The 18,168-nt window shown below is 38.6% G+C and overlaps 1 protein-coding gene across 1 annotated transcript in view; it reads right to left on the reverse strand.

Annotated features, from left to right (window-relative positions):
• The window catches only part of LOC311081783 (uncharacterized protein), a 31,788-nt gene extending 14,012 nt beyond the window's left edge, over nt 1-17,776 (reverse strand). Inside the window, exon 1 of the mRNA XM_084112424.1 lies at nt 17,516-17,776. Within this exon, the coding sequence (XP_083968550.1) occupies nt 17,516-17,582 (67 nt within the window). The 5' untranslated portion in view covers nt 17,583-17,776. The remainder of the gene's footprint in view (nt 1-17,515) is intronic.
• Between the last annotated feature and the right edge of the window lie 392 nt (nt 17,777-18,168).

Here is an 18,168-nt window from a genome sequence, read left to right on the forward strand (position 1 = left end):
TCTCAACAGCTTCCAGCTCAGACTGTACCGCGTGTAGCTCAAATGTGTCCTCACCTGCACCAAAAGGTAGACTACTTACATCTGATATATTCGCCATTTTAACAGATGGACAGTAAGTTAAGTTAGCAACGACGCTACCAGTGATGCTATCAATATTAATACTAATTTATGGCTTAAGTCTTGGATAAAATCCGTCTTTTTAGTGGTACGGGTGTGGAGTAGACGCACGATAGGCGAAAAAAATGTTTGTTTGTTTATAAATGAGTGCGGATAAACACCAATCACCATAATGGTAACTTAAAATAGTGATTTTTCTCCTTCGGTGATTCTGCTTGTTAAATCAGGTGTCTTCAATAATGGTCACTCATCGCTCAATTAATCACTTAATTATCTCATTAACTTTTTATCACTGGAGTTTTTGCTGTGTACCTTTTAGGAGAACGTTCTGGGAACCAAAATAAAACTACCCGCTGAAAACATTATTAGAACTTCATGGTAATGTTCTCAGAACGTTTTTAGAACAAAACATTTCTAGCTGGGTGACCATTTCAATATGGGGTAGATTCGCTAATGTTGATCCAGGACCATCATGATCAGTTTAACCCTCTGGGGTCTGAGGTGTTTTTGGGGCCCTTGGGATGTTTTTACATGCCCTGACATTTGTGCTTTTTTCAGTTATTTATAAACATGATAATGGCAAAGGTGTAAATTCACTCTATATAGCACAAACAGGGCTACCATAATATATGAGCATCATATATGTAGATGTTTGTATTTTTAAGAGAATAATGTTTATGCGTGGTTATTGAAAAAAATAAAAATGAAAATTGCTGAAATAAGACCACAAAACTCATACTAAATATGTGTCCACAATACTTTTGACTAATGGATGTTGTCGCTTCGAGTTCTGGCTTCAAAATTATGTGAAAATAGTCTTGCTTTATCGTTCACATAAAACAATACATTGATTTAAGTTGTGTAAGACAGGTTTTGCTTGGAAAGCCAATTTGCGAGGGGGGCGTGAACGAGGAGTGGTTTACACCTGAGAATACAATGTCCCACCCATTATGCGTAATGACTCTGCATAATGAGCCATTCATTCAGGTGTGACACTGACTGAGCCAAGAATGAATGCAAGGACAAAAGATATATTTAGAAGAAGACTTATATTGACCATTTAAGATTTTGCTTACATCTATCTTGTAAATATGTTTTGCTATTTTATTAAAAAGGTTACAATTACAACAATAATTACAATTTCAACAATATTTCAAGTGTACTCTTTCTTTGTAAAAAATGATTATAGGCCTACATTTTATCATATGTATTCATTAGTTTGAATATAGTCAACATTGGAACAGCTAACATCTTAGTTAATGACTTTATTTTTGACAAAAATAGTATTTTATATATATTTTTATATATATGTACATGTACATATACATATATATATATATATATATATATATATATATATATATAAAACATATGAGCAGAAATTGCTAAACAAAGGCTTATTTGATGTGGCAGTATATTCTACAGTAAAAACTGTACCCAAATCTAGTCAACAAAATGTTGTCTTTCATATTTCGTCTGACTGTAACGTTGTTTTTATAAAATATTAGGGCATATAAATGTTAATTTGCAGTTTAATACTGTACGTTGCTTATACAAATAGCCTACATTTTATTTCAACATATTTCAGTCGATTTTTACTCATCTCAGTATAGCAATACAGTTTGCTAAAACATCATCATTCATTCACACACAGAAACGCGATTTAAATTTAAACTGTCTTTTTGCGAGCTGTGGTAAACAGCGCACATCTCTGCCGTTCATTCATTCACACACAGAAACGCGATTCACTTGAGAAGGAAAAAAAACGTACTACAGTATTCCTCAGCTCAGTCGGATCCCTTGCGCCTCGAAATACCCGCACTTCTGAGGTACATTTTCCATTATTATTATTCCTCACAGCGCTGCGAGACGGTGTAAGTTAACCCTTAAAGACCGATACGGCCGCCCGCGGCATAAAATAACTATCGTTCTAAAATGTTTAATAACTTTTGAGTCGCTAATCCAATCTGTATGCTTTAAAATGCACCGTAAAGATGAGATTCTTAGCTTTCCCGTGTTATCACGGTTGTCTCTATTGGTCATTCATAGGCTGCGTAGTGCCGGTGATTGCGTCATCAAAATCTGCAGCAGTGATTCGTCAAGGAAACACATGTGGTTTCTTTCTCTGAGCCAAACAGGAACGATTGTTGATGCTTAGTCCCACCCCCATGCCCAGATTCATTCAAACGGTCATCAACTCAACCAATAAACATAGTGATTGGTGTTTTTAACAACCAATCACGTTTCTTTATACATGATTTAATATTTATTTACATACCTATGCATAAACTAAAGGATACAAAGTTTTTGACCATAGCGCAAAACATGAAAGAGCACAAAACACGGAAGAGCACAAAACACATAAGAGCATAAAACACATAAGAGTATAAAACACGAAAGGTCATGTCAAAACAGCAGTACACATATGAGGATGTCTTAGAATTAATTTTCGACGAGTCAGACGATGACCTGGTGGAATCTTCCGATTCTGACGCTGATACGTGGTGCAGTGAGGATGATTACATTCAAGGGATTGATCTGTTTGAAGACAAGTGAGTAACCTTTTTTTTTTTTTTTTTTTACTGTGCAGTTTGTGTATCATTCATTGCTTGCTATTTCTGTACAATGAGGACATAATTACCTCAGGTTTTCTAATCCCTGCACACCGCACACCAACGGACATTTTCAGTAAATAATTACCTCAGGTTTTCTAATTTTCTAAAATTCATGGCAAGTATTGCGTTGTGTGTGTAAGTTATTACTTGGTGAGGATTGCCCTTTTTTGTAGTTTGCCATTCGTTCGTTTATTTTATATGCATTGCATAAAAAGTCTGTTGGTCATACCATCAAATTTGCTAGTGATCTTGGCAGGGGGAGAGTGTGTGTCAAATCAACAGTTTAGAAGTCTGTGTGAATATGAGGATGACAAACCAACTGGAGCAAAAATCTGAATATGCTTTATTTAGGCAATAGCCTACAATTGATTATTATTATTATTATTTAGGGGTGTAACAATATATCGTGTCACAATAAATCACAATACAAAAATGCATCAATATGTATCATGGGTAGTTCACCCAAAATAACAATTACTGTGTGAGAAAAAAATCAAGTTTAAGTTTTTCAAGTATTGTATAATATAATACAATATATCAAGCATTATAATGCAATGGGAGAATATTTGTGGGTCCTCATACTGCCAAATGTCTGAAGTGGCCAGTAAATATATCTAACTTAGTCAGTGACAGAGTGCAAGTATATTTGTCTAAAATAATTCTGTTTTCAGCTTCAGAATCATGAATATTTTTATTCTGGTGTCACCATTGTCTTGTGCATTATTCATTTACACCCACAATGTAATATGAAATTTAGCATTTTAATCAAAAGTAAGTTTTTTTTTGGTTAATCTTTTACCATATGTCTTGGAGTATCACAATAGTATCAGTTCAGTTCAGAGTTCAGAATTGTGATGTGTATCGAATCATGACACAAGGGTATCGTTACACCCCTATTATTATTATTGTTATTATTATTATTATTATTAATAATAATATAAAGGATAAAAAAAATCACAATATGAATGAATGCCTTTTTTCAGATGTTATATACAGTTATTATATATTTTATACATATGTTTTCTTCCCTTTTTATTGTAGTCGAGAGGATGAGAGAAGAGATGCACTGCCCATCAGCATGCTTCCTGCAGACACTGGGGCTGAAATATGTGTCCAGGAGGGTCCAGAGGGCCAGCAGAGGAGACAGAGGGCCACACCAAATACTTCCTCCATACCAGCCTCCCTGACTGGGAAAGGAAGAGGGAGAGGAAGAGACAATGGAGTAGAAAGGGGGAAGGGAGACACAACACCTCATGCCCAAGAGGAGCCTGGAGCTGGGTGGAATGGGCCTCTAGAGTACCCGCCGAGGAGACAGAGGGTCACACCAAATCCTCCCTCCATAGCAGCCCCCCTGACAGACAGAGAGAGAAGGAGAGGAAGAGACAGTGGAGCAGGAAGGGAACAGGGAGACACAAGACCTCATGCCCCAGATGAGCCAGGAGCTGAGTGGAATAGGCCTCCAGAGGGCCAGCAGAGGAGAAAGAGGATCACACCAAATCCTTTCTCCATAGCAGCCCCCCTGATAGGGAGAGGAAGAGGGAGAGGAAGAGGAAGAGGAAGAGGAAGAGGGAGAGGGAGAGGGAGAGGGAGAGGGAGAGGGAGAGGAAAGGGGCGAGGAAGGGGAAGAGACAGTGGAGCAGAAAGGGACACAACATCTCATGAGCCAGGAGCTGAGTGGAATGGACCTGAGGTGACAGATAATGTCCAGCAGCTTCCATCCTTTTTCCCAAAAAGAACCCCTGGATTACAGGGTTTTGTGGGTGTGACATACTCTCCTGCACAAATTTTCAGACAGTTTTTTAGTGACAAAGCTGTCAAGATAATCTGTCACAACTCCAATATGAATGCAGAAAAGGAGCATGCCAAGGGGAAGAAGTTTGTTTGGGAAGAGCTGCAGCCTGCCAATTTTCTGGAGTATGTGGGCCTTATGATTTATATGGGACTTGTAAAACGCCCAAAAGTTAGAGACTACTGGAGGAAGGGATCGCAGCTAAGTGTACACTTCCCTGCTACAATCATGGCCAGAGATAGGTTCATGGCAATTAGCAGAACTGTTCACATGAGTAACCCAGAACATTACGTTGTAAATGACCGGAAAAAGGGCACCCCTGAGTATGATCCTCTCCAGCGTCTCCAGCCTCTTTACACAACTATAAAGCATGCATGCAAGGCATTTTGGCAACCTAGAAAGCAAATTGCCATCGATGAAAGAATGGTGGCCACAAAAGCTAAAATTAGGCTCAGACAGTACATGAAGGCCAAGCCAACTAAGTGGGGTGTGAAGCTGTTTGTGCTCGCTGACTCTAGCAATGGCTACACCTGCGATTTCTCCATTTACACTGGAAAGAGCCGATTCATTTCAGGGCAGGGTATCTCGTACGATGTTGTCAACAACCTGATGGATTCATCATTCTTGGGCAGAGGTTATCATTTATACGTTGATAATTTCTATACAAGCCCAAAACTTTTTAGTGACTTGTATGCCAATGGTTTTGTTGCATGTGGTACATTCCGTGATTCACGCAGGAATACACCTAACACCAAGAACAATGCACTGACATCACGGAGCCCCAGGGGTTCAATCCGATGGATCAGACATCAGGAACTGTTGTTTGTCAAATGGATGGACACGAGAGAAGTGTCAGTTTGTTCTACAATACACCAAGCTTTTGATGGAGGCACTGTCACCAGAAATGTGCGCAGCAAGGAAACTGAGAGGTGGCAGAAAAAAAGCATCACAGCACCTTGCTGTGTGCTAGACTACAGCAAATACATGGGAGGGGTAGACCTTTCTGACCAGCTCCTCCAGTATTACTCTGTTCTTAAAAGGTCCAACAGGTGGTACAGGACACTGCTGTACCACTTCATTGACATGGCTGCAACCAACAGCTATCTTTTGTACAAAGAGATGTGTCGGACATCAGAGACTGTGCCCATGTCTCACAGCCAGTTCATGGAGGAGCTGAGTCTGCAGAGCTGTGTGGAGTCCCAAAAGGCAGTGATGTGCCACCCAGAGCGCCACAGTGCCTACCTGAGTCATTGGCCTGTGTGGAAGAGGAGGAGGGAAGTTCCTCATTTGAGACACTGAGGTCAGCAGAAACGGCAACAAAGGGCCGGCGGTGCTGCGTGCTCTGCAAGAAGCGCACTATTTGGAAGTGCACACGGTGTGATGTGGCCCTGTGTCTTGTCGCCCACAGAAACTGCTTCAGCCAGTGGCATAGGAGCAGGGGGTCACAAGGTGGCACATAAACCTTAGAACTGTCGTCACGCAATCCAGTTTGGTTATTATATTATGTAACGTGTATATAGTTTGAGAAGATTGTTTGCACTATTTGTTCATTAGCACTCAGTATATTACCCTCAATGAAACGTTTCTTCATTTGCACTGTTTATTTCTTTTTGTATTTAGTTTGTGAAGATTATTTGAACCATTTGTTCATTTACACTCTGTATATTGTATTGTTAGTATTTATATTGCACAGTTGTCACTACTTGTTATATTGTTTGCATTTGTTGTTTATTATAATATAATTTTCTGAAGAAAAATGTTTGCTTCAGTGTTCTGTTGTAATCTAACAACTTTTCTATTTACTATACTCCCTGAACTTATTTGGACACATCTACATTGTCAGTAAATGTAATACACCTGTTTTTACTCAAAAACGCCTAGAATAATATTATAATAAATGGCTATATCTTGATGAGGGATTGTTACATGTAGACAAAATTTCATCTGGAAGTCTAAAACAACCAAGTCTAACTTTCTAAAGGAAAAAAACAAAACTTCAGGAAGTTCTGTTTGAGTTCACACTGAAAACACCACATTTTTTGCTGCCGTTTTTCTTAAAATCCTGTTAATTTCATAAATTCTCTGACAAAATAAATGTAAAACTGGGACTTTAAATTAGCTAGATGGAAACTTTAGGTTCTCCTGTTTAAAATGATATATGGCACTTGATGCTTGCTGCTAGAATGGGTTAGAAAAACAAAGAAAAGTACAGGTGAGTCAGGCGCCCCAAAAATGTTCTAGGTCTTTAAGGGTTAAACAAGTAGGCTACAATGATCTGATTAACCCTCTGGGGACTAAGCCCTTTTTGGTCCGTTTTCTCTATTTTTACATTTGGGCTTATAAACCATATTTAATGGAGATGGAACACCATGTATTTGGTATCTATGGATTCAGAAGACCCTAAGCTAACATAAGAATGCATGTAATGTGTTTATAAAGGAAGTATGAGTAAAAAATGTACAATAGAGAATTTCAAAAACGAAAATTTTATTTTAGTCATTTATTACTGAAAATCACACCTCACACAACAATAGTGAACAGTTTTTGAACAAAAAATATATTTTTCAAACCCTTTGCTAGACAGATATTTGTAATTGTTCAATCAAAGGTGTAAAGAACAATGAAATAATGAACTTTATATAAAGCGTTTTTTCAAAAAGCTGTCAGCTTCGGATTTCTCCACGTCACTTTCCAGTAATTGTTCCAGAGCTTGTTCTGAGGTAAATCTTTTACTGCTTGCCATCATACAAGTGCTAAAACTATAAAATAATAATGCTATAATTGCTAATATGCTATAAATATAGCTAATATATATAAATATTATAATCGTTCTGTCTCTCATATAAATCTCTGTGTGTAATACTCCGCTCCGTTCGCTCTCTGTCTCCTTCTCCACTCGACGCGGCTGTTTGCATCATATCACTTACTATAGTACCACCCATTGCAAGGCTACAGAGTCCTCTGATTAGCTAGAATAAGTCATGGTAACCTTCTTCTGATTGGGTAAGTAAAATATTCCTCCCAGCGGCAATTTTTCCATTGGTCTTTGCGTGTGGAATATTCCTAACAACATCGATTTCATTGGCCTTATACGCAGTGGTATTACGCAACAAGGAAGTGTGTATACCATATACCATTGTTTTCAGCGGAATCTGAGGAAGACGGCAAAAAGACTGCATCTCTCTATCATTAATAGTTTTTAAGATAATTACACATTTGTAAAAGGATGCCATTTTGGGCGGTACCGCCCAATCCGTCCCGAGAGGGTTAAACTTGTGTTTTCTCGAGCTGATATGGGGGCGTTCACAGGTTTGCGTGGATTGCCTCAGTCATTTGCGTTTGAATAGCGCGCGCTCTCCGTGGGCGGGGTCACATTAAAAATAATTAGATGAGATGAGAACGACTGACATCTCGCTCTTTTCTTACAGATTACATGAACTGAGAATATTTGTTTTTTATATAAATTACTTCATTTAAAATAAGAGAATTCAATCTTCATGCCTGTGTGTCTGTATGCCTGATTGACTGAGTATTCGCTGAGTTATTGTTCATTTTCAGACGCGTTTCAGAATGGACTACACTGACAGAGAGAAGGCAGAACTCGCTTCGTGTTTATTTTTCTTTATTTGGCAAAAAGCACAACACTTTGTTTTTATTGTGAGTATACACAAAAATAATACACATTTAACAGAATTGATTGCTGTATGAAACTTGCTTGTAAAATCAAAGTCAAAAGAGTATTTCGGGTCTCAATTCAACTGATAAGGAAAAAAGCGAGCAGATCACGCCGGCATGATTGCCGACCTCAGAGGGTTAATATGGGGTAGATTCGCTAATGTTGATCCAGGACCATCATGACCATTTCAATATGGGGTAGATTTACTAATATTAATCCAGGACCATCATGACCATTTCAATATGGGGTAGATTCGCTAATGTTGATCCAGGACCATCATGATCAGTTCAATATGGGGTAGATTCGCTAATGTTGATCCAGGACCATCATGATCAGTTCAATATGGGGTAAATTCGCTATTGTTGATCCAGGACCATCATGATCAGTTCAATATGGGGTAGATTCGCTAATGTTGATCCAGGACCATCATGACCATTTCAATATGGGGTAGATTCACTAATGTTGATCCAGGACCATCATGACCATTTCAATATGGGGTAGATTCACTAATGTTGATCCAGGACCATCATGACCAGTTCAATATGGGGTAGATTCGCTAATGTTGATCCAGGACCATCATGACCATTTCAATATGGGGTAGATTCGCTAATGTTGATCCAGGACTATCGTCATCATTTCAATATGGGGTAGATTCGCTAATGATAATTCAGGACCATCATGACCATTTCAGTATGGGGTAGATTCGCTAATGTTGATCCAGGACTATCGTCATCATTTCAATATGGGGTAGATTCACTAATGTTGATCCAGGACCATCATGACCAGTTCAATATGGGGTAGATTCGCTAATGTTGATCCAGGACCATCATGACCATTTCAATATGGGGTAGATTCACTAATGTTGATCCAGGACCATCATGACCATTTCAATATGGGGTAGATTCACTAATGTTGATCCAGGACCATCATGACCAGTTCAATATGGGGTAGATTCGCTAATGTTGATCCAGGACCATCATGACCATTTCAATATGGGGTAGATTCGCTAATGTTGATCCAGGACTATCGTCATCATTTCAGTATGGGGTAGATTCACTAATGTTGATCCAGGACCATCATGATCATTTCAATATGGGGTAGATTCGCTAATGTTGATCCAGGACCATCATGATCATTTCAATACGGGGTAGATTCACTAATGCTGATCCAGGACCATCATGACCATTTCAATACGGGGTAGATTCGCTAATGTTGATCCAGGACCATCATGACCATTTCAATATGGGGTAGATTTACAATCAGTTCAATATGCGGTCGATGCACTCATCTTGATTCAGGACCATCATTTATTCAGAATCAATGAATCACCAATCCATTTACATTCATGTGTAGAGCTTTCAACTTATCAGCTCTTTGTTATTGTTTCCTCATTTAAAGTTAGTAAATGTGTTTGGTGATGCTGATTGAAAATGAATTAACTATAAGTGATAACTATGATAACTATAATAAGTATCATTTTTGTGTGTATACATTTCAGAAATGTTCCATGATGGAGGAGTTTATCAAAAAGTCTGTGGAAAATGAAGAAAGGAGAAAAATAAGACAGAAAAACATTAAACTCAAGGTGCTTGTTCTTAAACCAGATGATCAAGAAGATAACTTTATCACAGAAATAATTAACAAAGAGCACACAAAATCATTCAGGACCACAAATTGCTCCAGTTTAAAAGATAAAAGAAGAGGATATTATATTTTCCATTGCAGAAGATCTGGAAATGTATATGAAAGAAGTCACAGAGCGGTTGGGTGTAAAGCATACCTCTCTTTTAAAGTAAAAAATTATTGGAAAGGACACAAAGTTGTTGTGCAGAGAATATTTGACCAGCACAATGGACATGATGTTTCTGTAGAAGATGGTCATTTTCAGCAGATTCACCCTCTGCTGGTGGATGAGATCAAGAAGTGGATCACATTAGGCGTAAAACCAGATGTCATCCTCCTTCAAGCTCATGAGTGGTCAAAAGCTCATGGAGAAGTTAATTATCATTCCAGAGAAGACTTTGTTACACCAGAAGACATACATAATATCCGTACCTGTATGCTTCGAGGGAAACATCTTGATAAAGATGATTGTAAGAGTACAGAGAAACTATTAGCTGGTCCTTTAAAAGATAATGTTGTATTTTATCAGCCACTGGGTAACGATCAGGACCTTATAATTGTTCTCCAAACGGAGTGCATGAGAAAAGACTTACAGGACCATGGGAGTAACATTGTGTTTTTTGATGCCACACACTGTGTGAATCAATATTCCTTTCCACTTTTTACACTGCTTGGGAGAGATGACCATGGTCATGGATTCATGGAGGACTTTTACTTTCTGAACCTGGACTTTACACCTCTGCACAGCAATGCCACATGTCAGCCAAGAGCAAAGAAATAAACCAGAACTGGACCTTTTCGTAGCCAAAAAATCTTATATTTGTATATTAAATATGGAGTAATTTCAGCCACAGCCTCAGATGAAATCAACTGAAGAGAAAAGAAGACATTAAATCTGTGAAGATCTCAGCAGAGGAGGATTAAACAACTCCACAAACAGCATTACCAGCTTCACTTATTACTAACCAGACTGACATCTACAGAAGTTTTGAGAATTAACAGAGGTTTAATGTGTTTCATTTGAAATCACCATAACAGTGATTAGTGTTTCCATTAGTTGGGCTCTTAACTCTTATTATATCTTTTATCTTTTTTGGCCGCTGTGACAGTGTGTTTGTCAAACACGTTTGCATCAGCAAAGAAAGCTAAATTGACTTGAGATCAGATGAAGATGGTTTCCTGTTGATGGTTTGATAATCATCATGAAACTACCTGATTCACTAAGGTTTTTATAATTTAACAATTGTGTTGTCACATTAATATTTTTTTCACAACACAAACCCTGTGTTACTGCAGCATGAGATCCAGCAATACTATAACAATAAGTTAGAAGACTTTATCAAACATGAACATGAAAAAGTCAGTTTAATATGACACACACAGACATCAACAATCAGCGTATGAATCTCAACAATGGTGACAATCAAAAGTACTTTGCTGCAATGCATGCTGGGTACCAGCATAGTACAAAACTCCCAGCATGCATTGCAACATGAATAAATTATGCAGCTGAATTGTCCTATAATTTTGTTTGATTCAAAATTGCTTTTATTTTTTGCTGTTGTTTTTGTTGTGAATTAGTAGTACTTTTCAGTGATGTTCTGAATTTGTTTATCTGCATATTTGAGATTGTCACCATTGTTGAGATTCATACGCTGATTGTTGATATCTGTGTGTGTTTTTTTATTTAAAAAAATGTAAAAAAAAATTTTTATTAAAAGATTTAAACCGATTGTTATATTGCTGGATCTCATGCTGCAGTAACGCAGGGTTTGTGATGTTAAAATATTAGTGGAACAACATATTTGTTCGATTATTAAAAACCTCAGTGCATCAGTCTGTTTCATGATGATTATAAAACTATCAACAAGTAACCATCATCACCTGATCAAAATAAACGCAACACAATATTTGCGGTACAGTAAGTGCATGAATTCGACGTGTTAAATTCTTTATGTGCGGCTCAAGAAGTTCACAAAGATAAGACATTGCTTCCGCGGAAAATCTGTATCTTCCATACAAATAACTATCAGGAAAGGCAAGGGGATTTTGTCATGCTAAAAACTCTTTCTTTACGAAGTGCTCGTCTAACAATTTGCGCTGAGATGTCACAGGATTTGGAAGAAAAGGTGAAGTCATTGCAACAGACACTGGGAATAAGTTACGTCACCTATATGTTTCTTTGCTCTCAGCTGATTGGTCAAACTTCAGTCTGAGATCTTGAATCCAGAACATAACCTGCAGGTTAGCCGTGCAGCGTAAGATACCATGGCGACGAACACCGATTAAAGCCAAGCTACTTTCATAGTACCTAAAACCCAGGGTTGGCGGAAACTAAACTGAAACATAGCTGGCTAGCCACCTAAACCGGCTTCATGGTATAGGCCCCTGATGTGGAGGGATATCAGCAGAACAGATCTTCACAACAAACAAAGGAGAAAGTAGGCCTACTGCTTCTAGCCTTAAAATTAAAACATGGACTTACTGACAAGGCTACAGAAGATATTGGTCAATTAGTAAATTTCATTAGTCATGATCCTATAATTCCATCAAATTACTTGCTTCACAAGACCTTTGGGAATTTTCAGAAACCATATGCAAGTTCACTATGTCTGTGAAAACTGTGTGTGTATCATGGAGGTGCAGGCAGATGACTCTTTACAGTGCAGATCTTGCAAAGAAACCTCAACGGTGACCAATCAGAGGTCCAGAGGAAACTGTTTCCTTTATCTGCCCTTAGAGGAGCAACTAAAAACTTTGTTTTTGCAGAAAGATGCCATTAAACATGTCAGCCATGAATTTGAAAAGGAAATGGATCCAAATGTTATTAGTGACATATGTGATGTTGCTTTATATCAACAACTGTCAGACTCACCAGAATCACCTTTACGTTCACCTAATATATCACTAACATGCAGTTGTGATGGTGTGCCCATTTTTAAGTCCTCCTCATTTAGCATTTGGCCTCTCTTGTGCATCATTAATGAACTGCCAGTGTTTGACAGACAGAAGTACGTAATGCTATGTGGGCTATGGTTTTGCAATAGCAAACCAAACATGAATGTGTACCTTCAACCCTTTGTTGAAGAGATTTTATCTGGCATGCCTGTTAAAGGTGTGAAAGGACCAAGCATTTTACTACGTGTCCCACATTTTAATATAATTGAGTCCTGTGTCCCAGATTACATGCACAGTGTCTCTTTAGGTATTGCAAGGACAATGGCCAAGCTGTGGTTAAATAGTGAGAATCATCAAACAACATGGTACATTGGCAGATCAATTCACATGTTAGATAAGAGGCTTCTAGACATCAGACCTCCGTGCAATGTTTCAAGGATACCTCGTTCAGAAAGTTCTGGAAAGCGCACAAATGGTTGATGTGGTTGCTATACTATAGCATCCCGGTGTTGAAAGGAATTCTGCCTGACAAGTATCTCCTTCATGCCGTCTGTCAGCATCACGCTGCGTCTGCCTTTTGTTTGCTGCTGTTTTATTTATGTGTTTTTGCTGCCGGGATGTAACTAGCCTTCTCGTATATGATCGCCAAACTTTGTTCGACATCCGAGTGTCCTGTGAAGCTTTGGGGCTGTAGGATTGAGTGCGAAACAAACACAAATGAATCATCCAGGTGATTTGTTCAAACGTAACTCCACACAGAACTAAACATTCCAAGCACCGAATCACCCATCCCGGCTGCAGCCAGTCTACCGAAGAACTTTTATGAGCCCAACTAAAGGAAGAACTTGTCAATGTGAGATAGCTTGGAAAAGAATGATTGGTTCAGAGATGGCACAACTCAGTGCTCGATCAAGATAACAGCAGAAGCTGCTCGTGCCCACAACATTCCAGACCCCCTCCTCCTTAAGGACCTCTGAATGACCAAACCAGAGTTCTCTTCTCTTCAAACCAGATAACTGAGATTTCACCTTAACAATAGATAAAATCATCCCAAAACAATTCTCGATGGACTTATAATCAAACATCATGCAACTACATGATTCTATTTTGTGTCTACAATATATGTGTGTCTAATATGCTTAGATCCCATATAATTCATGTAATTGTTATAACTATTAGATGCTTGAATGAAAGTGTGTCGTGCTTCCTGTCAACATGATCGTATGTTCTTAATTCAAAAGATGGCTTGATTGAAATCTGTGTAAAATGTTTCGTATTCTTATAGTAATAATGTCTAAACTGTGGCCTCTGTCCTCTCTGCTAGAGCTTAGAGAGTAAGGAGAGCACAGATAAGCTTGATTTATGATAAGAAGTGAAGAGAACGCCACCTCCTAAATAAGACAGTGTCTAATTGGTCAGAACTGATCCAGGAGGCCGGACAAACATGTGAGTTTAAAATCTTAGACCCGAACAAAGTTTTAGAAGAGTTCTCAACAAGGTTAGAAAAGTGCGCGAAGGGAGAAGAGACCAGACAGACTAGTAACCATGTAGATGCGCAGAGACAAAAGAACCCAAATCAAGATGAGAAGAACATGGGTTAAACCAGGGGTTTTCAAAGTGGGGGCCGCGGCCCCCTAGGGGGCCGCCAGGGGGCGCTAGGGGGGCCGCAGCAAGTTGGAAAAAAAAAGTTAAAAAACGTTTAAAAATAAATATTTGCTAATATGAGTATTGTTATGAAAAAACATTATAATAATTTGTTGCATAGCCTATCTGATATCTGATTGATCGGCTAGTGACAAGAATTGGCCGATTTTCACGTGATTTTCAGTCTGACATATGCCGATTCAAATGCACTCGGGCGCCGCATGAATAACATCGCGCAACATCAACATCACACATGCACACAGAACGCACATGTAGGAAACCTTGTGAATTACGGCCGTTTCAGTTCGCGAGCGGCGCGTGAGCAGCGCAAATTTTTTTCGGCGTGCATGTTCAGTGAGTGCATTCACACCGCGAGCTGGAGCAGCGTGAGCGTCAAACAGGAGCGTCGCATGAGCAGCAGTGAAGCGGAGGGTTTCGATGCGAGTCTATTTTTGTAGCGCTGCTCACGCTCAGTTAAAGTGAAAGCACACTTTTGATGGACACAATAAATATGATTTCACTCAAAAAAATGCACATAATTTGCATGTATAGTGTGTTTTAACAAGGAGTAGGCTATGTCAGAAAAGAAAATGAAGACAAAAATATTTATAGAGAATGTATCCATTTAAACTTGTTTTTATTAACCAGTTTGGGTAAAAGTGGTGTTTTATTATATATATATATATATATATATATATATATATATATATATATATATATATATATATATATAGAAAATAAATATTTGTGTGTGCTGTAAAGTGGTTAGAAAAAATGAAATCAGAATCGGCTTAAATCTGTATCGGCAGGTCAAACTCAATGAAAAATCGGAATCTGCCTTGAAAATTGTAATCGGTGCATCTCATCTTTCTGATTGGCTGGTATCAAACACCATCACATAATCTGATGTTCACCTAGATGTTTTATTTATTTATTTCTATATGTGCCGTGACGTAGTATTGTCGATGGGTTCAATACGGGGGGCCTTGGCCAGAACCTAGTGGTATTTGGGGGGCCTTGGCATGGAAAAGTTTGGGAACCCCTGGGTTAAACAACTTCATTCAAGCCATCTAACTACTCTCGTCTCAATTTTCTTTCTTTTCTAAGTTTTCCTTTCTTTTCCGTTGTGAGTCTCGGTTCTAAGTTAAGTTTTGCGGCAAAGTTTCGTTCCACGATTCGACAAAACCAGCTTCAGACAAAGACTCTCAATCCATCCGCCAGCACACCACGTGATTGGCCGCCCCAGACATCTATTCAAGCACGAGGACACCAACCAACGAACGAACCCAGGAAACCCCCTTTTACGCCAACAAAAAGGGAATCCCTACGCAACACAAGCAAGTAACCTCCAGACTAAAAGCTGAACTGGTGTATTGTATTGACTTAATAACCCGCCTAAGAAGGGTTAAATTAATGATTGATGGTTCTTCAGGTCATGTCTTATAAGTGCATAGAATCTTGAGATTTCATCATCTCACTCTTAAACTCACTCTTTTCTCACTCTCTTCCTTTCTGCAACTCGTATGAATGTGTGTGTGTGTGTGTTTGTGTTAGGTATTAGCTTTATGTGTTAGAATAATCAATAAAGTCTTGTTTGTATTTTAAAGAGAAGTGTTACTTGTGTTATGTGCTTACGTATTTAATGTCTTAAACTGCTGATCTAAGTTACCCTGCTAACTATAGTGTTTCACTATAGTTTGGAAATTTATATCTGCTGCAGAGCGGATAGTTACGGCCGGTTCAAATGAACCCTGAACGAGTCATTTGCTCGGTCGTAATAAGTGATTCTTTTGAATTCCCTATAAATTGATTAATAATTCCTTTGAGCTAAATTAAATTGTCAGAATCACTCTATTAACGCTACAAATTTCATAACTCTATCAATACTTTTTAATATTTTTATAATAAATCTATTAACCTTTTTTATCTTTAGGTGATCACATGCTTAGCTAACTTAAGTTTTTTTTATAATTGTTTTTTACAGAAAATAATTCAATTATTTATGTTCTAATTAATGTTGAGCTACAGGTTTAGGCTTAAATTACAGCATTTGTTTTATTTTATATAATTTTAATTTAATTAAGAATAATATTCTATATGTTGCTTAAAATAAATATTTTGTGTTCAATGGAAAAAGGGTGTTTTTTACCCAGACATTTTTAAAAAAACGCATTTTAGAGCTGTAATCGTGATACCGTGAAACCGTGATATTTTTGCTTAAAGGGTAACTCTCGCCAAAATGCAACCCAGGGTATTTTTGTTAATCTACCCGAGGCAAACTTTCGTTTAAAAGCATGATTAGAATGGAAACGCCACTTTTAAGTTTGACCGTATTTTCGTTTTCGGTCAAATTGCCTTTTGAATTGGAGTACATGGGGCACTTCTATGATAGCATCAAAAACGCTATTTTTAAAACATTAAGAAGGCTCGACACAACATGAAACTTTGCTCGAAGTATCACCAAGGGCTCTTCACATGAACTCGAACATTGAGAACATTGTTTGTGTACACAGAGAATACTACAAATAAAGATTTTGAACAACTCACTGTAGCTGTGTCCGCCGGCATTTTGACAGTCAAAAATAGTCGAACTCCGAATGTGAATGAACAGACTCTGAATTTTAGTATTGTTTTTTATATGAGGATACTTTTTCAAATACAAGGTCAATATTTGTTTTCACTAACGACAAAACAACAAATTATCCGTGAATTTTTTTTCCATTTGAAATCTTGTTTAAACTTTATCATTGTTTAAACAAATCATTCTAATAACATTTCAAATCATATTTCGTCTATGTTTATAAATCCCACAGACTCACATTGGCTGTACAATACTAATGTTGTCCTAAAGAGGGGGCCACAGGATTAGACATCTGTCATGTGTACTCTTCTGTTTCTAACAGTTAAAATTATAAACAAATGCATGCTTCAAGTGCTCTACAAAAATTAGGATTGTTTATACCAGGGTTTCTCAAACTCGGTCCTGGTCACTGGAAAACAGTGTTTCTGTTTTCCCAGGGTTTCTCAAACTCGGTCACTGTCCTGCACAGTTTAGCTCCAACCCCTGATCAATGTTTTAATATGTTGAGCAAATGTTGAGCATTATGGGAAACAACATAATTAGAGGGGTTGCTGAAGAAATTTCTGCCTTACCTGTACTGCAGTACTCCCTCATAATGGATGGAACCCAGGACATCAGTGGAACGGAGCAGATCTCCATCTGCCTCCGCTATGTTGACAAAGACCTGGAGCCAAGGGAGGAGTTTGTGGGGATGTACGAGGCCTCTTCCACAACTGGTGCGCATCTTTGGAAAATTGCCTCCGATGTGCTGCTCCGCCTCAACCTCCCACTCTCAGGTCTTCGTGGCCAAACATATGACGGAGCGGCAAACATGTCGGGGCACATATCTGGGATGCAAGCTTTGGTCCGCAGAGTACAGCCGCTTGCCATTTTCGTCCACTGTGGGCCGCATTGTGTGAACCTGGTCACTCAGGCAGTCTCCTCATCCGCACCAGTTGTGAGCGATGCCCTCACATGGATCCATGACCTGGGTTGTTTGTTTGGCCAGTCTGGGAAGTTCAAGACCATCTTCAAACAGATAGCCATATCTGAAAATGGCTTGTTCACCACTATTAAGCCGTTGCGTGCCACAAGATGGACTGTGCGCACACCAGCCATCAAGTCGGTCCTCACACAGTATGAGGTGGTCCTGGCTGCACTGGAGGAGATTGCTTCAGATAAAGGGAGTGTCTCAGCTCCTCGAGCAAGAGGCCTTCTTGGCCATTTTCACAAAGGCACCACCGTC

The sequence above is a fragment of the Abramis brama genome, assembly GCF_963993115.1.
Source record: "Abramis brama genome assembly, chromosome: 4".
NCBI classification, from domain to species: domain Eukaryota; kingdom Metazoa; phylum Chordata; class Actinopteri; order Cypriniformes; family Leuciscidae; genus Abramis; species Abramis brama.